The sequence below is a fragment of the Cordyceps fumosorosea genome (assembly GCF_001636725.1).
Source record: "Cordyceps fumosorosea ARSEF 2679 chromosome Unknown scaffold_13, whole genome shotgun sequence".
NCBI classification, from domain to species: Eukaryota; Fungi; Ascomycota; class Sordariomycetes; order Hypocreales; family Cordycipitaceae; genus Cordyceps; species Cordyceps fumosorosea.
The window spans coordinates 205,669-226,185 of record NW_017387313.1 but is presented as its reverse complement, the minus strand read 5'-3'; the positions used below and the strand labels follow the sequence as shown (position 1 = coordinate 226,185).

Genomic DNA, 20,517 nt, shown 5'->3' with positions numbered 1-20,517 from the left:
CGACGTTCATGTTTTGGATGTTGATTTCCTTCACTCAACGTCAACCTCGCACCTTCTCAAACAAATAGTTTAAACATACCTGGAGGCTCTTATTCATCACAACGACGGCTTCGTTGAGTTTTTCCTATACTAATTAGCGAAGCGTCATGAAAATGTATTGGAACCACATACCACATTGTTGATTATACGAGACAGCAGTAGGTTCTGCTGGTGTTCGTGCGGGCTTTCCTAGAGAGCTGTCAGAGATTGAATAATGAACAAGGAAACATTTACAAACCATCTTGACTGGTATTCTGTAAAATTTGAAAAATTAAGCCAAGAAAGGTAGGTTGACAAGGCTCAAGAGTCGCGAGCCACGGCATCGGTGACACGCCATACAACAAGCGGTGAACATCGGCAGAATACGAGCTACAGCACGGATGTACCTGGCCGCCAACCTTCATGGCCAATTAACTAACACGAGAAGCGACTCGCCACCGAATTTCCGCATCAAGAACGGTGACTATCGTAAAAAAAACACCCGAATCCTCACATAGCTACTCGACTTCAATCACAATCTACGATGGCGGCGCCCACAGAAGCCCAGATCGCGCACCTGAAGCTTCTCGAAGAGCTCGACACCCACGCGATCCAGAAGACGTTCCGCAGCGCGACGTGGAAGCCCAACCAGCGACGCAACAAGAATCTCAAAGCCATCCTCGGCGACGCCTCTAAGAGAGAAGCCTCGGCGCTGGCGACCCCGGCAGACCACAGCGGCGCGGTGACGCCCGCGCGCGACGACGGCCTCTCGACCAGCGGCACCTCGACCCCCGCGACCACGGGCAACGGCAGTGGCGGCAGCGCCGCGCCCAACCTGGCACAGGCGTCCAGCAGCCTGTCGAAGCTCGTGCTGGAGAAGAGCCTGAAGCCGGCCGGTGGTCTGCTGGGAACAGGCGGCACCACGCCGGCGGCCACGTACACCAATATTGAGTCGGCGCCGTCGCTGGCGCACGCGAAACGATTTTGCGACGTGACGGGCCTCCCGGCGCCGTACTTTGATCCCAAGACGAGGATACGATACCACAATAAGGAGGTGTTTGCGCTGATCCGCTCGCTGCCTCAGAGCACTGCCGAGCTGTACCTCGAGGCTCGAGGCGCCCACACCATCTTGAAGTGATGCAACGCGAGTAGTGATGCATTTTGGACAAGAAGAGACAGAATCATGATTGACGGCGCCGGTCTACGAGGTTGAATTACTTTGGGCTTCTACGACCACAGAGCAAAAACCTGGTTTTTATTACCACCTGCAAACAGCAAACATGGAGAGGAGGAATGGGTTTTTATACGTGGAGTGTCTGGCCAACAAAGTCAAGCCCCGACTATGCACCCTCTGCCTCTCGGCGGGGGGATGACAGTCGACGCTCCGGCTTAATCGTGATCATTTTTGCTCTCTGCCAATAGATCGACATGTACCGAGGAAACATGGGAGGCTCCCTCAGTTGCCAGAACTTCAAAGGCTCGGCTGTCGAGGCATACCAAAAAGAAAAAGAAAGAAACAAAGCGGAATGTAATAACATGCCACGAATAGATATAGCGTTGAATTAATGAGAGTTCTTTTTACGTTTCGAAGTCTTGGCTTCGTCCCGAACGATGACTGCTCCTCGCGTGTCTGCGTGAAAATAACAGCTGGATGGCCCGAGTTCAAGGCCTGCTCCTATGCCCCGTACCGTAGGCAAAAACAGTTCAACGGATTGAGGAGTCATTCATTCGATCGGGGCGCTCACGTCGAGAGCACAGAAAAGTGCAGCATGCAACGGCTCGACTTGATAATGAAGGAAGAAGGTTGGTGGATTTGACAAGGCGGAGCAGAAGGTTGTTGTGGCCAGGAATGCCCGCCGCCTTAGCGGCCTCCTTACCAAATGGCAGCGATGGGTCGTTGCGATAAGCGGCCCTTTAAAGCGGCACCGCACCAGGAGCCCAACGCGGACATTCCGTTCCTGACAGCGGACAAGGCTACTAAATTTAGGCGATCTCCTTCTGAAAAGGTGTCCTGGAAATTAGCCACGCCCTCGAGCAAAACCGTTTTCGCATCATCCCTTTTTCAAGCCCTGCCTTTCTTGCCTTTTCGCACGCGTACAAATCTTTCTTATTCTTTCATTTACTTCTCTTTTGCACATTATTGTACTTTTTCTCTTCTCTCAATACACCCGCAATCATGTCGTCCATGTGGCTTTCGGACACGCAAAGTAAGTTGTCTGCGCATTCGCGTGCCCTAGCTAGAGGGGTGCTTGCTGTGCCGCTGCGGCGCGCAACCTCCAGCTACGTGGCGGCTCGTAGAGGCATCTGGACCAAGGTGAAGCTGACTGTTGTCTACAGAAATCGGCGTTGTTTTCTGCTCGGGAGGTATGCTGCGATTTGCAAAGATTGGCGCCGGCGCAAAGCCGGGACGTCTCCTCGCCCCTTCGCCAACGTCACTAACTCGTCGCCACCAGGTGGTCTGTTTCTGGTCGGAGGAGTGATGTTCTTCTTTGATCGAGCCATGTAGGACCCCTGCCAACTGATCAAATAGGGGCTTACAAACGCTGACCAATGACTCACAGGCTCGCCATGGGAAATGTATGAATCGCGCAAATGAGCTACCCGCCCTCGAACGTTCGAAGCCGAGTTTGGGACAAAGAGTATACGCTGACCGTCTGAAAACCCGCAGATCCTGTTTCTGATCGGCCTCACCATCATCATTGGTCCGCAAAAGACGCTCGCCTTCTTCGCGCGCAAGCAAAAGGCCAAGGGCACTGCCGCCTTCTTCGCCGGTCTCATCCTCATCCTCCTGCGCTGGACGATCATCGGCTTCCTCGTCGAGGGCTACGGTATAGTCATCCTGTTTGGCGACTTCCTCGGCACCATTGCCGGCTTCGCGCGCGGCATCCCCGTCGTTGGGCCGTACATTGGCGTCGCCATCGACCGCCTGGGCGTCGCTCGCAGCAACGCGGAGCTACCCGTATAAAAAGAAGCAAGCGAGAGTGCGAATGACATTGCGGGCGAACTGTGCCGAAATTGGCGCCCATATCTTTCGAAATTCGAATATTCGAAGCCCCGCTCGGAAACCTCCCCATAATGACGCGAACGGGTGGTTCGAGCGGATAACGTTTTAATACTCTTTTTTAATTTCGACCCAGACGTCGTATGTGGGAACACATTCAGCAGCGACCTGTTGACTGTCCCGGTAGTATAAAATACCCGTTGCCGTTCCTCTATTTCAGCTCTCGAGGACGGCGGGAAATGGGTCAAAAGTTAGCGAGCGCGGTTGCTGAAAGGAGAAGTAGCAATGGGCGTTTTATACTACGGGGGTTGTCAAGATCCTGAATATGCGTCACAGAGAGCTGAAAGTTGTCATCAATCTCATGTGCGTATCAGACATGAGAAACAGGCTGGCAAATATTGTCACGATATCACAGACGAGAACAATGCTGTCATGAGATTTTGTAGTGAATAGAGAGCAATGATTATCCATACTCCGAGGCTAGATGACTCGATGATGGCAGTCTCATCCTCGTGAAGCTACAAAAGAAGATACAACAACAGCGCAAAGGTAGATGGTTCTATTTTATGATTCCCTCACGACACATATGACTCGCTTCCCATGATTGATGAAAATATGCACAATTTGTGGCTGGCTCCTTGGACGAAAATTTGTTGCCGAGTCTGCATCAGACGTGCCCTTTTAGCCGAACACGAACATCCTGATTCGAGCACCGTCCACAGCGGCTGGACTGACTATTCGCTTAACAAGTTTTGCCCAATTCCACCAACGTCCCGACCAAGATTGATTATTTCTCCCTCCCTCAGCTTACTCTCTTTTTTAGTAGCTTTGGCTGATGAGGTAGTCGGCAAGGCTTTCGACGGTAGAGCTAGCGTTGCCGGCAACCTGGGCCTCGCCGTGCAGGCCGATGACAATGGCCTGCTTCGTCTTGGCGATGGCGACGCCGTCGCGTTTCTGCATTTGGATAGCAAAAGCTGTGATTAGCCAAGGATCGCTGTTGCGAGCTCACCATGAGTAAGCCGGGGCTGGCGGGAGGGTGGGCTGCTTACGGATCGCGCGTAGATGCTTCGCTCTTCAGCTCTGGCCATGACGTATCGTTCACCCCCGACAAAGAGGCCGTCGGCAAAGGCCTTGTCCTTGGCGGCGGCGTCACCGTTGACGATGGCAGCAATGGCCTTCATCTCCTCGGGTTTGATCTGTTGTTTTTCGTCCCACGATGTTCGCGTTAGCCGGCGGAGCTTTCCTCTCTCAAGTTTCCCCTCGCTCGGCGGGGAGGGGGTTGTCGTCTGGGATCTTTTACCTGGAGATCGGTAGAGGTAGCCCAGACGCTGTCGCCGGCGGCGCTGATGATGGCGCCCTTGGCGATGTGTCCGGTCGAGACGAGGCTAGATTGTTTTCACATCTGCGTTAATATGGATCCCATCGGCAGCTAGGCCTCGGCGGGGAGGGGGCTGCTTCTCGTTCGGTGCATGATCGGGACGGGGATATCGGTAGTGTGAAATACCTGGTATCGATGTATGCTGCGGCGCGAGAGCTTGCTGGTTAGCGATCTGCTTGGGATGGCGGTTGATGCGGCGGACGGCGCGGCGCCTCGCCTCCCCTCTCCCGTGGCGGCGGGGAGGGGCAAGACGACAGCATCACAGCGCTTCTGTTGGTGGTTGGGGCGAATTTACCTTGCCACGACATTGTGAGATGGGAGGGAGCTGGGGAATATGCTATTGCAAAGCTGGACGGGCGATAAAAGAGAGAGGCGGGGGTAGGAGAAGACCGATAAGCTTTGGAGGTAGAGCAGATGATATTGAAGCAAATCACGAGGTTTATTTGTGCAGTGTAAAAGTAAGGCGTATTGCCCCTCATCGACCGCGATTTTTGCTGGTAACGGCCAACTGCGGCGGGGCAAAGTATCACACCGCGTTTTTCATGTGGGCAGTGACCTTGGTTCTGGCCAACGTCAGGCCTCACAAAGCGCAGACCAGTGAACCCCGCCAATTTAATTACCTACATGCATACATACAGACATACACACCTAGGTACAGGCATGATTGTGTTTTATTCTGCTACTATTTTCTACCATTATGCAAGAATGGCCCCGGCCCTTAATGGCATCCGTCGACTCCGGGCTTGGAAGAGTGCTTTCTTGTTTTCAGTCTACCGTCTTTATTAGAGCTAGAAACTGTGTCGTATTAGTACAAACTGCATATTTATGGAGCAAAATGAGCATGTAAGGTATAAGGTTCAGCAAGGCAATTGAGCAAAAGTAATCGGGAAGAAGCAGAAATGAAAATTTCATTCACATACGAACATCAGATAACCAGAACAAGAACACAGCATTCATAGCATTCATAGCACACAACAAAGCACACATACAAAAACTAAAAACGTCCAACGAAAGCGAAAAATAACCAACAGCAAAACACAAGGCCTGCTTGCTTGTGACATGTAGCTCGCGCCCAGATCTGGCATCAGGCTACCCCGGACAAATTCCCTAATAGTACGTACCTGTAGTTAGAAGGTGGAGAGTGGTAGGGATCCTGATAATGCTCAGCTGCTAGAGTTTCTCGGAATCTGTACGCCTCGCGCCCCGATCTAGTCATCACTCTTGGCACCACTTGTGCATTCAGGGCAGCCCTGCTTGGGGTAGGGCGGAATCGGGCTTCCAGCTCGGAGCGGCGCATCTCACCCTCGTTGAGAGAGAGTTGAACCGGGAAAGAGAAGCCTAATAGAGAGTTAATGCTTGAACTATGCATGTTGTGGGGTCCTTGAGGCGCGACTGACGGCGATGTACAGAGTCCTCGATGTACCTGGAGCTTATCCTCCGTGACATTCGGTTACCACGCGAGGCTGGCAGCAGCAGGTAAAGTCTTCCGGCATCGTTTACACCGCCAGAGCCTCGATTGAACCATATTTCTGGAAACCCTCCGAGAAAAGTGCTTTTCCCAATAGCGACCAGACTCACCCATGTCTGCATCGCCGTGTCCTCCAGCAGTCACCCTAGGGGGTGTTCCTACTCCTTGATGTCCAGTGAGATATCCGACAAAGAGATACCCGATTTCGTGAGCGAGCGCTATCGCGAGGTGAAATTGAAGTTCTTGGCTCGATCGGGCTCTCCGTGGCGGGAGGCATGGCTTACTGATAAGACCTTGCAGGAGCTATCACTCACAAAAAGAGTAAAGTAGTTAGCAACCCCGAAGAATTCTATACGAATTTGAAACTTACCCATGGTTTCAGAAGGATATCGGCTGCATCCTTGGGTTCGTAGCTATAAACATCCGTACCCCAGGTTCTGCGAATCGTCACCGCTTCACCAGTGACGTCTGGTGTGATGGAAACGCGCGGAAAACGGCCACGGATTTTTTCAAGGAACCTGTTGACATGATAACCCATTTCAGTCATGCTTCGGCTGCCAAATGTAGTCCTGGTACCGCCTTCCTGTTCCTGGACGATTCGCACGCCCAGGTTTGTAAGGGCTGCCCTGCCAGCTGTCGTCTCGTGGATGCCGAGGGAAACATCAAGCCCTGACTCCAGCGCCCTCCACTCAATTTAAACTTGTTCGAAGGGCGTCCAGTGATAGGAAGCTTGGCCATGGTTGGTCGATGCCTGTCGAAAGAAGACTTCTAAGGCACCAACGCGTGTAGCGGGGACTTCACGACGAGACATGGTGTCTAAGGATGGTGCGAAGTGGAATGAGCGAAGTGGAATGAATGGAAAAAGGATATGAGTAGGTGATAAAAAAAGTGATGTGAAATGATTGAGAATGGAGTGTTTGTGTAATTGATGGCTGAGAAAGGGCAGAAGAGCATCGCCTCTTTATGTGTTCTACATTGATTGCTATTCATTGCCTGCTCTACCACGACAGCAATGGCAGCAATCACTGGTTAGAAATGGATTCTAATATTAGCATTCACCAGGATAAGTTAAGATGTCAGGCTTGCTAGAACGCCCAGCAAGGCCATCATTTTTTTAGGCTGGCGAGCTGTCAGAACTCGACCTAGAACTTTGGCCAAAAGCCGACCCAGGGGTTGTGTCTTTGGGGAAATGGGAGGCTCCAAAGCCTATTAGAGTGAGACGCCTTGTATTCATGGGTCATTGATCTGCTGGCTCAATTCTCCAATTCTCCAGTCGGTCGCGTATCTGGCCACGGGTTCGTTAGGCAGACGAGCAGGCACCTCCTCCCTCACCCCTCCGCGCCGCGACTTGAATGGGGTCCTGAGCTTGGTCCAGCGCTTAATCGATCGCTCCCCCAACATCAATAGGCCGGCGACCACTCCGACAAGACCAGGGAGCATTTTCAGGGTCTTCGACTTCTCCCTTGTCCAGGAGATATTCCCATCCACCCTTCTATCTCCTGTCTTTCTGGGCGCACGCCGTCACAGCCGCAACGCCCGCAACGCACAACGCACCTACATACATCCCCAGACACGCGCAAAATGGATGCCCGCGATGACCATAAAAGTTGCCCGTTACCATTAACGCCTGGAGATGACAATCTTGATAGGGTGGACCCAGAAGAGTTTATTCTAGAGACGGGAATATACAGGGACAGCTGGGAACGAGGGTCAATGCCCGAGTCCGCAGAAGATGCCCGACTCCGATGCGTGGTTACCACGACGGATTATCCTCGAATCAACGAGGCTTTTGCGGCAGGCAGACGAGCGAAGAAGCGCCAAAGGCGCATTCGACGTGAGGAACTTGAGAGGGAAGGTATAATGTTGGATGATGACGATGACTATTATTGAGCTGAACGCCTTGCTGGCGACGCAAGGGAGTCGAGCTGGTTTGATCGTACTAGTTATCTCGTGGCAAATTCACTACCCTACAACTTACAATTGACCAATGTATTGCAATTTTACTTTCCATGTTATTTCTGGAAGAGCGACGCGGAGCGGGCGGGTGCGACTGCTGGATGGTCCTACAAATTTGGTCTGCGCGAAGCCGGCTCCTGCACGAGGGTCTGCCCGACTGAAAATAGCGATACTCCAAGAGCGCGAGCGCAGCGGAAGCCCCCGACCGAGTTCACAAGCATCGATATTAGACGACCGGACTCACAAAGCTCACAACCGTGACGCCGCGGCAAAATGACGACAGGGCCGCTTTCTCCAGCCACCGAGAACACAATGCGCCCTGGCGCCACGCACAACTCACAGTTCATGTTTATGCCTGCCTGCATGGTTGCGTACGCAATCGTGGTTTGGGAGCCATTCAAGCCCATAAAGTTTCGCGGGAATTATCCCAAACATGATCAAAATAGATGTGGCGTGGCTGATTGGCAAGCCCAAGTCTTATTTTTGGATCGTGTTGGCGAAACGAACTCGTCTCACCTATCAGCCTATACCAGACTCTGGCCGTTTGACTTGCAAACGGCAGTCTTGGGTGCATCAGCCGTACCTTTTGATCTCCGTAGTTAGTGTGTATTAGCGACGCAGCCATCACCGATCGAAAGGCCAAGTCATAAATGGGCTTGGAGTGTGTCTGATTGCAAGTTCATGCATGCACTGGCAGGTCAGAGAGGCGTGGGATGACCGCGAATGCAACATGGTCGGCCTCGTGCGTAGGTGGCGGCTGCGAGGCTAATCGAGTCAGCGACGGTCACTCTCGTCGAAACAAAGTCATCCAATCCAAACAACGCCAATCCCTGCATGCGTCACGCAGAGCGAAAGCGGCAATCTAGAAGGCGCCGAGCGTGTGTTGCGCGACGTCGGAGAGTAAGATTGGAAGGGAGCGGACACGGGCGCCGTCAGTCTTTTGGAGCTGGTGAAAGGAAGAATGTTTCCATGAGGTTTGAAGATGATGTGTAATCAAGTATCACTGTGTGGTGTAGGGAATCAGATGGAAGAGGTAAAAAAAGAAAGAAAGAAAGAAAAAAAAAGAACAGTGATTTTCTTCTTGGTAGGGTGACAAAGGGGAGCAGAGAGCTGGGGGATGGAATCTTCGTCGTCCCGTCCGAGAGTTGGGTCGCGACGGCAAGGCGCATGCTCGGGTCAGGCGGCGCGGGAGCTGCGGTGGTTTTGGTCCTGCGTGTTGGAAAAAAACGGAACCGGGCGGGACAATGGAGTGAGAATGACGGGAGAAGAGACGGGATCATCATAATCCAGGACCGCATGGGAGAAACGTGGCGTATTGACGTGGTCGTCAGGAAAGTCGAAAAGTAGCAAAAAAAAAGAGGCTCTCACCAGCCACAGTCGTTGGCGCGCGCCCTGATCAGCGGATTTTGCTTGGCACGGGGCGCGAAGCATGGCATGTCAGCACGGTCAGCTGTTTTGGATTGTTCCCATTGTTCTCTTGTTCTCTTTCTATTTTCTTCCTTCCTTTTTTATTTTTTTTTATTTTTTTTTATACTTTTAATAATAAGCGGGTATGGCCCATGTCCACCTAGCTGAATGAATGAATGAATGAATGACTGAGTTGATGAGCCCTTTTTGAAAGTCCCCTGGTGCGCATGTTTAATCTCAAACAATGCGCCGGCCGCTGGGGTCTCTGCTGGTAGTGTTGTGGATCGGCGGGCGTCGACGAGGTCAACAGATCACTGGTCGCCAGCTGTCTGCCGCCTCGTCGACTCGCAGCAGAATGGGGGTTGCAGATTATGATACCGATTCTTATATTGGAGGGGGACTGAGAGGATCCCCTCTTTCCAGGCGCGTTTGGGGCATTGCCGGTGGCTTTTTCTCTGCATGTCTTCTTTGTGTCGGTGAGGAAAAGAATGATGCTCGGGCGTCGACTTGACAGAGTGCAGTGCATAGGTAGTGGCAAAAAACAAGTCAGTGCTGGCAGGCAGGTTAGTAGGCAGTGATGTGATTGGGGGCATCAAGCAGTTATTAAGAGAAAAGCCCTTTATTATGTTATGCAGGTCGGCGGTGAATAAATAAATGCAAGGCAGACATGCCATGTCCATTCTTGTTATTGTACTAGGTAGGAAATAAGTTAATGGGCATCGTTATATATGCATTTGTCTACCTCGCGGTCATCTGTTACTGTCACGCCCATCTGCTGCTTCTTCTCGTATTCTTCTTCTTCCTTTTACTATTTTCAATTATTCTTGGGGTTTTTTTCTCTCTTTCTTTTTACAACATCACCTTACCCCCAAATTCGGGTACTTTGCAAACATGCACAACCCGCCTGGTGGATGCAACCCACGAGGACGAGTCCAGAAAATCTGAAACGTTGGTGGGAAGCAGACCAGAGGGGGGAGGGGGGGGGGAGATCCGTGCCGAAGTTGGCCATGCATGCGGCTTATAATCTTATACCTACCAAATTCTGTCCGCTTGACGCCCCTCATCTAAAGCAAGCAAGCAGACAAGCAAGCAAGCAGTTGCTGTTAATGGCCATGATAATCATTACCAGTAGTATTATCATCAGCCCGTACCTTTTTTCCCTTCTCTCATGATTCGGCTCCCCTGGGATCGTCTACACACCCCTCCCCTCCCATCCCGAATCCCTTCCTAATCAGTTAGTTCCTAGTTACCAGCTCTTCATCCATTCTAGCCCAAACTCTCCCAAATGCACGCTCAAACGTTTCTTCAGCACATACCTCGCTCCCCTTCCCGCCCAGGGACGAGCGTCCCGCCCAGCCCTAGCAGGGATCCGTCCAGAAACTCAACTTCAAGCTCTTCTTTCCCTTCTCGGAGCATGGTGTAGCCCCTGGTCCTTTGTGTGCCTCTTGTCCACTTGGCTGTGTCAACAAGTAAATGTGGCCGATGTTTTCGTCAAGTAGATGAATCGAGACCCAGAGTGCGTCACCCCGGGGAACTCTTTTAAACCCCTGCCCATTTTTTTTTTTGGAATCGTCTTTTGGATTCCAAACTTGGAATGTAAGCGTGTGCATCTCTTTTTCTTCTTTCCATCCTTCAGCTGCTGCTCTTTACCGCCAGTGAAGCTTGTGGGTGTACGTGGTGGTGTCGTGGAATCTTGCTTGCATGCCGACCAACCCTGCCGCAAACATCCTCGTACTTCACTCAGCACAGGTGTCACCGCTTGATTCGATTCATTTCGCCCCCCTCCCGCCTTTCTTTTCCTGTATTTCTATGTGCACGGTCAAAAAAGCGGCTCTTCTCATTTCTACGTTTTTTTTCCCGCCGAATAACTCGCCTCTCCATCACTCCGCCCCTCCGCGAGCATGTTGACGTGATACCCGCCGCTTACACCCAACCTCACCTCGACAGCAAACGGCGACCAGGCACATCCTACTGCTTCCCACAATGCCTGCCATTATCTCTCCCTACGCACAATATACGAAACTTCCTTCGCAGTTTCCCACTGAAGATAGCGACCTTGAAATCGGTGTAGCTCTAGGAAGTCCAACAGCCGCACCACTGCTTGGCCAAGATCCGAGCAGGGTTCCCCGGACCATGGCGACCATCAACTCTCCAGCCGGCGCCGTGCCCGAACAACAAGCACAACAAGCACAACAAGCACAACAACAACAACAACAATCTAAGAGCACAGGACTTTCTCGCCAAATTTCTAAACGAATACCGTTTCTCGGCCGCTCAAAGTCCAAACGGATGACCTCCAACAATGGCGGCGTCAACTACTCCCGCCCAGACCCCAGCCAGGGCAACTACACAATCGGTTCCGCCACTCCTTCTACACCTTCGCCCGTTCACAAACCAGCTCCGGCGCGTGCCGGCAAGCTAAAGAAGCCCAAGTTGGCCGCGCGGCGCTCCGTGACCGACCCCCAAGCGGCGTCGTCCGCCGGCAACGCCGAGCAGCAAACGCTGGCGTGGCGGCCCGGAGGCCTCCTCGACGTCGAGATCCCCGACATCAGGCTCGAGCGGTACAGCGTCATGTTCGGGAGCCTGCTCGAGAAGCAGCAAGCGGCGGCCGCGGCGGGCGGCCTGCTGGCGCGACGCCAGGCGACGCTTGCGCGGATCCGGGCCGTCGAGGACGACACTCGCCGGGAGCACCACCATGCCGAACTGCTACGGTCTCGGCGGGCCACCTCGCCGGCGGTCACGCCCTCCAGCACGCCCGTGGCCGAGCTGCCGGGCGACACCGCGGCGTCCGGCATCGACCTCGCGCCGCTGCGGATACGATCGAACACGTTCCCCGTGTTCGCCAGGGAAGCGGACTGCCTGTCACCCCAGCAAGCGGCGGCGGCGGTGGCCGCGGCGAAGGCGGAGGACGGGGCGGAGGCGGAGGACCAGGTCGACTCGCCCGGGACGTCGCTGCTATCACCGGGCAGCCAGCTCTCCCCCGGACCGGACGGCGACGGCCGCCCGCTCCTGCGCTCCAGGTTCCACAAGCCGTCGGTCGAGTCGATAAGCAGCCCATACTTTCGGCAGACGACCGAGCGAGAAAACGGCACCGCGCTCTCGCCGCCTCCCTCGGGCCCCTCGACGAACCGGAGCGCCGTGTCGCCCTCCTTCACGGCGGCAGCGACAGCGACGACGACGACGATCACGACGACGACGATGACCGGGTCCGCCAAGCAGGTCGACGTGCCGAGCCGGTCGACCTCGCTGCGGCACAGCAAGAACCCGCACCACCGGGTCCGGGTCGCGCCGCCGCCGCCGCAGCCCAACCCGAAGCCGACCAGCCGCGAGGAGGAGCTCGAGGACGCGGCCGAGGTGTCGATCGCGCGGCAGATTAGCATCTCGCGCGGCCAGCGCCGCTTCCTCGAGCCGCTGCACGAGCGCGAGCGCCGCCGCGCCCGCGCCAACCAGCACATCAAGGCGGCCAGCCAAATCTCCCTCGACGACGGTGACAAGCGCCTCGCCGAGACCAAGACGGCCACGCCGACCCTGGTCCACCCGGAGCAGGGGCCCGTCCTCCTCGGCGCCGCCGCCGCCGGGCATCTGCAGTCGCCGCATCAGCAGCACATGTATCGCCGCAGCGAGCTGGTGACCATTGAGGGCGTGCCCTCATGAGCAGAGGCGGCCTCGGTCAATGCCAGCCACACACCACCACCCCGGCGACTTTTCTCTGCACCCCCCATTCCAAATCTAGCCAATGGGGATGAGGGCATGACGGATCTGATCCTTGCTTTCCCGGTTGTTTATGGCCCCCTCTCTCCTCTCTCAACTTTTCTCCGAGCATACACCACGCGGCGTCTGGGCCCTTGTTTCGAGATGAGACAGGGCACGATGCACAGCATAAAACGGGCCCTCGTATCCTGGCGGCGGTCTGGATTTTCGTCCTCCGCGAGTCGGGATACAACAAAAAAGACTGCTCCTTCCGATTCGGGGAAGCCGATGCAACATCGATGACATTTTACGACGATTATATACTTTTTTTTCTATACGCTCATTTGTCTCCCCGTTTCGGCAAATCACACTGTCTTTACTCTCTTGTCATGGTCCGCTGGCGGAAACCTCGTTCTCCTTTGTTGTTTTCATCAGTCTGGGTTTTTTTCGGTAGCGGCGGTACACACATATTGAATATGACAAGTTGGTCTTTCTTTTGCAACGAAGAATTCTTGTTTCTTTCTTTTTGCTCATATTCCAAATTTCTGTCTCGTAGTATTAACTATAGTGGGTGCGGTAAATAAGGCGTCTATCAGACTCGGGGGTTTTTCTGCCCCATCAGCAAAGAAGAAACCAGAGGTGGCAGGCTTTCAGGAGCCGGTCACACGCGGAATCTGTTCCAAAGAATCGAATGTGAGATGTGACGAGTTCGTAGCGATGGCGCCCCGACGCTGAAGTGGCGGTGGGAGTGAGATGGGAATCTTGAAACAGTTTGAGTATCCAATGCCGACCAACAGGATCGGCCTTCCCCGCAAGGCCCCCTCCTCTACATGAGAATGCAGCACGAGTTTTGCTTCTTGGCTTGTTCTGTGAGGAGAAAATGTCAGCATATATCAGTCCTCTCTCTCTCGATTCTCCATCTGCTACTACGCTCCGGGGAAGCACCTCCACCCAAAGAAGAGTAGGGGGGGTACACGCACGGTAAAACATCTTGCTCTGGGCGCTCAGGCCGTCGCTCTTGGCCACCAGGTCGTCAATCTTCTCGCCGCGCTGCAGGACGCTCTCGATGGTCTTGTGCAGCACAATCTTGGTCTCGTCGAGCTCCTTCTGGATCTTCATGATGCTGTCGGCCTGCTGAGGGTCCTGGTACTTGGCGAGGTACTCCTTGAGCTCCGGCATGACGAGCGTCGGCTGGCCGGCGGACCACGACGAGCGCGGGTTCTTGGCCAGGAATTCGTCGACGACCTTGCTGAGCACTTGGTGCGCGACGAGCGCGGGGTACTGGTGGTCCGAGATGATGATGCCGCAGACGCCCTCTGTGCGGCCGTAGGCGTGGAAGGTGTAATCTGTTGAGGTCAAGAGCCGGTGAGGCTATTGCATCAGTCGTCCGGTTCTGTAGTGGGGGGGGGGGGGGGGGGGGGGGGGGGTTCAGCACCCACCTTGCTCCTCGACGTCTTGGCGCTGGCCCGGTCGCGTGCGCTCAGCGACCGTCTTTGCGAATAAGGTCATGAACTCGCCATAACTAGAGGTCGGTTAGCGGAGGGGTCGCTCGGGATCGTAACCGACGAAGCCTCCTCGTGAAGCGGCCGCAAACGTTGGGGGGTCGGGCGGGTCGGGGTACAGAGGGCGGCGGCGGTAGCGTACTTGTTGCGCGTGAATCGAGAGTATGAGCTGAGTTCCTTTTCCGCAACGAGCTCATGCGCGGGCTTCTCTGCGTTGCGGATAATCTGCGAACGGGGGGAAGCGAAGGACCCGGGTCAGCTCTCTGCCTCTGCGCCCTCGGTTGCCCAGGCGGGCGCGGGGTCCGGGACAACATACGCCAATGTAATGCAGCTTCATGATGACGGTCGTGGCGATTGAAGGAGTAAATTTGTCGGAAAATACGTTGATGTCGAGTATTAAGTCGTCTTGGAGGAAAAGAAGATGGAAACGTAGGCCGGAAACTAGGTAGCAACGGAGCGACGAAGTCGGTGACGGTAGTCTAGAGTGGTGTCTCGTCACATGCCCCACGATTCGATTCGAAACCCCCCAAATCAGGTAGGTGGGTGACAGAACAATGACGGGCACTGAAAGGGTGTGATGAAAAACAAAGGAAAAATGAAACAAACTATGAGTACCTGGAATATCAACAAGACAATTAAAAAATGAAATTCATTATCAATTAAAGTCAGCTTCCTTAAACACGGCACAAGTTTTGGCTGTTGGTACCGTTTCCGGGTAGGCTGCGGTAGCGACAAATGATAGTTGTCGCATGACGTCGCATTTCGATTAGGCAGACAAATACATGAATGTAGAAAAATAGGCAGTTTAAGAAAACGATTTTTTCTCGAGGAAGAATTGACTACTGCATGATTATATCTGAATATTCAGTACAAATAAACGTCTCCTTCAGAAGGGCTCGCTACAAGCAGGATGATGAATAGCCACTTCGATGGGAAAGAAAAATCACAACAAGACAGCAGACTAAGCTTTATGTATGCTGCGGGAAAATAAAAAAAAATCATTGTTCAATTGCTCCACAAACATCAATTATGATAGCTAATCTGCTGCAAGATACCTACGCACCCAAACCATCGGGTCCTTCTAGGGTAACTGTCGTCTTACAACCGCTGGACACAATTTGAAAAGCTTTGGATACCTCGAGGCCCTGCGCAGAGGCGCCGAAGTCGCACCCGGGCAAGACCAAGACAAGTCGTGTGGTGGAAGCGGAGGAGGGTTGGGCTTGGGGGTGTCTGGTGAGCTTTGGAAGAGTGCGATGATGGGGAGAAGGAGGAGAACGACATCTTTGAGTGCGACGCTCAGCTTGTGGCATGTTGAATACGCATTATTGACGGTCGAGAGTTTAGAAAGAGATGTTGAAAATATGGCAGCTGTGTGGAGGGAGCGTCTCTTCTTCTTCCATCCTCGCGTCGAAACCCATCTTCACTGAAAACATTGACAGAAGTTCTACTTACCCTTGAAGCTCAATTTATAGTGTTCTTAGATTTCAGATCAAATACACCTAAGAATTGGAATTGGCAACTAGTTGAGAAGATGTTGCAAGGGTTATCCAGGCGACGGCCAAGTTCCCCCCTACGAGGCTGGATCGCTGTACATCGCATCTATGCCCATATTGGCACGCATTCTAAAGAGTCCACGGACCGGGAGTCCCCAAGAGTTTGCCCGTAATACAACGCTAGTGAAATGCCTCAAGTATTAAATAGGGACTATTACGAGGCTTGTCACTCCTCGCTACATCCAGTTCCCGTTTCGGTCAGGATGTGATTCTTCAGGCACGGCTGTTGTCCTCGCGACACTTGGCCTTGACTGCGAACCAGGCTTGATTGTGATACCAATAACAATTTAAGAACTCAATCAGAAACAACAAATTCCCCGTGTATTATTTTGCTACCGGGCCCAATGGTTGGAAAGATGGCAAAAAGTGCGGACCGCGCGAGGCTGTTCTACAACAGAGCCATGTTGAGTCGCCGGAGGGATGATCCGGCCAACCCAAAGTAGCTGTTGACTGGATCTTCAGAGTTTCGATTCAAGGCTCAACAAATGAAAGGGCTTGGAAAAGCCTCTGCAAGCCCTGAAAGAAGACGTGCTGTGTTGCAGTTGGCCACTCGGCAGCGAACGTCGTCCTACACAACGCTGCACATGTTTCGAAGATGGCCTTGCGTCCAAAATCTAATCAGTAAAGTACCGGGTTACGTATAAAATAGCACGAAGAGCCTCGAGTTTTTTTTTTGATTCAGAACTCCCATCTCTCCAAGAACCTCTATTGGGATCCTACAATTAGCCTTGCTGAAGAAGCCGACTCACAACTTTCTACAATTTTCTACAACTTGGTTCGTCACCATGATCCTGAAATCAACAAAAACGAAGACTAACATCTATTTTTCTTAGAAAAAAATGGAGTGCCACCCTAAGGTTACGACCGGTTTGGCCAAGGCCAGCTCGACGACGGTGAAAACCTTCGGATCCGACAGCAACACCACAACCAACGGGGAGAAGCCGGCCAACTCGACAAGCAAGACCGAGAAGCAGCACACCGGCAACCAGGCTGCAAAATAACCCAGTGCAACTTCCTAGACGCTGCAAGGAAATCCCACTTGTTCCCTCTTTGAGTGACGTCTGTGGATGAAACAGGCAGTAACTGCAGTCACGAGAGCGAGTCGCCCCCATGGCAAACAGCAGTATAAAATACTACAAAAATTGTACTAGCTTCCTATGAATATAAAGATCAATTTTCTGTGTCTCAATGTCATTTAAAACAGCATCGAGGAGCAAGGCGGTGAAGGAGAGAAGCGCCGTACAACGGACTTCTGAAGATACATTTCCGCCAACACAATCTATGGACGGGTTTGCTTGCTGGACTATATTGGAGCACTACTGCATAAGACTTGCATACTGAAACAGGTGTTACAAAGCGCTAAATGCAGATATTAGCTGTACAAGTGGAAAGCGGATAGTACGGAGGAGAAGAGCGGCTGTGTACCGTCACTTTGTGCACGCGCGCTGCGGCTGCTCGAACGACACGGTGAGCAAGTGAAACCAGAAGTAGCCGCAGCTCTTTGGCGCTTAAAATCACCAGTGAAAATGCGAATTGGAGTAAGACAGGATGCGTGGTAGATCGTACACGGAGAGTTCAAAACATCCTTGGACAATCATTGGCCGTCGCGAGGTCGATGGGCGGTCCAGTGACGGCGCAAAGCCCTTTCTCTGATTTGGATATAAAAGGCCCGGATCACAACGACCAAAATTTTTCCTTGGCTCTCACAGATGCAAGACAACAATATCGATTTTGGAAAGTTTTGTCCAACTTGGTCATGGTGAGCCCAAGCAGGTCGAAGGACGGTGAGCCTTCGACGACAAAGAAGTCGCATGATGACTTTACCAGGGCCCTTGCCTCGCAAGCCATACAAGCACTTGCTGAGTATGAAAAGGATCCGGATCTGCTCGGAAAACGACGAGAGGACCGTAACCTTTCAGCAAGTCCGGAACGCCCCGGGCCCCAGTTCTCAGCGCTGAACTTGGAGGTGATCGAGTACGCGGGTGCTCTGGATGCCATTCTAGCCGAAGAGAAGAAGATTTATCAGGAGCATGAGGCCGCATTAGGACGAACAGTCACAATTAAGGATGTTATGGAATACGAACAGAGAACAGCATATGGGGCAGATCCCTACAAGGAGTGTGCGTCGGTTGGTAGACCAATCGCAAGACTTGGCACCGAGGCGGACATTGAAGCACAGAGAATCAAGATGTTTGAGGAGACGGACGACCGGTGCAACGCCACAACGAAGAAAGAGCTGGATGAAATGGACTCTCTCGACCGGCGTGCCATGGCGAGGCACTTTGTGCGACAGCGCTGGGAGATGATGAGGATCTGGAACGACAGGTGGAAGCTGACGACGAGCCCGAAGCCAAACTGGACCTGGCCGTGGCAAAAGGCACGCCCCGACCAGGACGAGGCGGGAAACCTGACGCTCCTCCGCGACGCCATCGACGCGTGCGGCGCCCTTAGCCCCGGCGAGTACGGGGCACAGGTCCAGCACCGGGCCCGCAACCAGAAGCCGCGAAGCGACTGGACGGCCACGCAGGGCGACGACTTCCTCGGCTCGCGGCCGTGGTTCGTCTTCGACGCCGAGTGCATGGTGGAGTGGACGCGGCGCGGCGGCGTCGCGCTGGATGACCAGCAGCGCTGGCCCACGGCGCCGGGGGACTTTGTGCGCAGGCGGTGGATGGAGAGGGGGCTGTGGAGGCGCGAGTGGGATTACCTGGAGGGGACGCGCAGCGAGCCCATCCCCGGGTGGCGGTGGAAGGGCGAGGGCGAGGGAAAAGGGAAAGACGAAGGAGGCGACGAGCCCGGGTGGGCGGACCTGGAGGAGCTGCGGTGGATCAAGGACACGCTCCGCACGCTCAAGATGGCCGACCGCGTGGTCAAGGACGGAGACCCGGTGCCGAAACGCAGCCGGCGCATCGTGGAGCGCCAAGCCGGAAAGCGCCGGGCCACGGAGGAGGAGGCTGCCAAGTCGGCGGCGGTGCAGGAGAGCGCCGCCGTCGTTCCGCAGCCGCGACGGGGACGGGGAGCTTCACAGCAACCTGTGCTACAGCCGCCTTCGCAGCCACATCCTGCCGGACGACGAGGACAGGGACGGGGAGCTTCGCAGCAACCCGTGACGCAGCCACCGGCGCCGGCGCCGGCTGCTGGGCGACGAGGACGAGAACGAGGACGAGGACGACGTGAGGCTTCACAGCAGCCTGCTCCGCCTGCGCCGCCGCCGACGCGCACCCAGCCAGCGAGGGAATGGAAAGGGAAAAGACGTGCTGACATAAAAGAGGAAGAGGACGAGGCAACAGACCCGAAGAGTGCGGCGCCGGCGCCAGCGAGGAAGCGCAGACGACGAAGATAAGGGATGGGGATGCTCAGGATGCATCTACTATTGCGGGCTGGTGAAGGCGGTGAAGGCTTTTGTTTTCTATTAACATTTGTAGTTTTATTTTTGATTGGTAAGTTGGGATTAGGTTGAATCAAAGAGTTTCTTGTACTTTTCTAGATTGTGAGTGAGGCGACAATAGTGCGGATCTTCTCCCCGGTTTCTACCACTGACAGGGAAACATATGATTCTTTGCCCCGGATGTAGCCCTGCCGAAATCTGACCCAGTGAGCTGCAGAGGGGCTCGTTCACATGAACAAGGTCGACGATGGCGGCGGCGCGGTGGGAAAGAAAGTGATTGATTGTGTTTAGCGGCCGCGGCAACTGTAGGATCCGGGAGGTGTGGAGAGAAGCGAGGACGGTTGTGGAATTGATGGGGGGTCGGTATGTGAAGATGCCGTGGGTAGTTAATTTTAGCGGGACGCAGGAATTAGGTGGTACGACGGAATGATTCCTGAGTTGTGATGATGCTATTCGCGAGGTTGCTGCTGGCCTTGCTTGGGTCCTGAAGGGAAAGGACAGGGGCCTGGTGCTACAAGGATTAGTTATAGGGGATCAGACCCTGAGAGGGGAGGCTGAGGTGGCTGAGGTGGCTGAGGTACGGTGTACCTGACATTTTCCATTCCCCCGTAGCGGGAGGACGGCGCTAGCCGGGCGCGTTGATGCCCTGTAATGTGCTGTACAACGTTAGTACGGTGGGAAAGGGTAGCCGACTGAGACCGGTTATTGGTCATGAAATAATTGATTATCAGAATAATATATTGCATCCCGAGAATAAACATCACAGCCTCGTGTCACAAAAACACATCGTATCTCGTCCAGATCCAGCTCCCGCACCTCTTCGGATCCGTGGCGTGCCGCCGTCTCCCATCCATCTGCAGGCCTTGCCTCTCCTTGGGTTTCCTCCAGAGCCCACCACCACCAGCCCCGCTTCGGGCGGGGCCCATCGGCCGGCTCGAAACAGTTCCGGGCTCACGTTCTGCAACCTCATCAGCCGCGACCCCCCCCCCCCTTCTCCCTCTCCCATCCAACCATCGCCCCAATTCGCGTTCTACCTTCTGCGACCGTGACATGGCTCGCCCCCCATCCGGACCGCCCTACTAATCAGAGACAACGCACAACCGCACCACCTCATCAAGACACACAAAGTACCCGTCGTTTCGGCGCCATGCCTATCCTT

At 54.0% G+C, this 20,517-nt stretch overlaps 6 protein-coding genes across 6 annotated transcripts; 4 read left to right on the top strand and 2 right to left on the bottom strand.

Moving 5' to 3' along the window:
* Positions 1-562: 562 nt before the first annotated feature.
* Positions 563-1,156, top strand: ISF_05449 (YL1 nuclear; the record flags this gene model as incomplete). The annotated part of the gene is made up of 1 exon (XM_018849054.1): positions 563-1,156. One exon carries the CDS (start codon positions 563-565, stop codon positions 1,154-1,156), a length of 594 nt encoding a protein of 197 aa, XP_018703625.1.
* A 1,038-nt stretch (positions 1,157-2,194) lies between these two features.
* ISF_05448 (Got1 family protein) lies at positions 2,195-2,983 on the top strand (the record flags this gene model as incomplete). The annotated part of the gene is made up of 3 exons (XM_018849053.1): positions 2,195-2,225; positions 2,356-2,474; positions 2,687-2,983. The coding sequence occupies 3 exons, from the start codon at positions 2,195-2,197 to the stop codon at positions 2,981-2,983; spliced, it is 447 nt and encodes a 148-aa protein (XP_018703624.1).
* Positions 2,984-3,838: 855 nt separating this feature from the next.
* Positions 3,839-4,705, bottom strand: ISF_05447 (profilin; the record flags this gene model as incomplete). Its single annotated transcript, XM_018849052.1, has 4 exons — positions 3,839-3,973; positions 4,069-4,215; positions 4,320-4,404; positions 4,701-4,705. The coding sequence occupies 4 exons, from the start codon at positions 4,703-4,705 to the stop codon at positions 3,839-3,841; spliced, it is 372 nt and encodes a 123-aa protein (XP_018703623.1).
* A 6,506-nt stretch (positions 4,706-11,211) lies between these two features.
* ISF_05446 (hypothetical protein) lies at positions 11,212-12,882 on the top strand (the record flags this gene model as incomplete). Its single annotated transcript, XM_018849051.1, has 1 exon — positions 11,212-12,882. The coding sequence occupies one exon, from the start codon at positions 11,212-11,214 to the stop codon at positions 12,880-12,882; it is 1,671 nt and encodes a 556-aa protein (XP_018703622.1).
* Positions 12,883-13,744: 862 nt separating this feature from the next.
* Positions 13,745-14,757, bottom strand: ISF_05445 (Longin; the record flags this gene model as incomplete). The annotated part of the gene is made up of 5 exons (XM_018849050.1): positions 13,745-13,785; positions 13,899-14,264; positions 14,358-14,440; positions 14,485-14,645; positions 14,737-14,757. The coding sequence occupies 5 exons, from the start codon at positions 14,755-14,757 to the stop codon at positions 13,745-13,747; spliced, it is 672 nt and encodes a 223-aa protein (XP_018703621.1).
* Positions 14,758-17,729: 2,972 nt separating this feature from the next.
* ISF_05444 (hypothetical protein) lies at positions 17,730-19,313 on the top strand (the record flags this gene model as incomplete). Its single annotated transcript, XM_018849049.1, has 1 exon — positions 17,730-19,313. The coding sequence occupies one exon, from the start codon at positions 17,730-17,732 to the stop codon at positions 19,311-19,313; it is 1,584 nt and encodes a 527-aa protein (XP_018703620.1).
* Between the last annotated feature and the right edge of the window lie 1,204 nt (positions 19,314-20,517).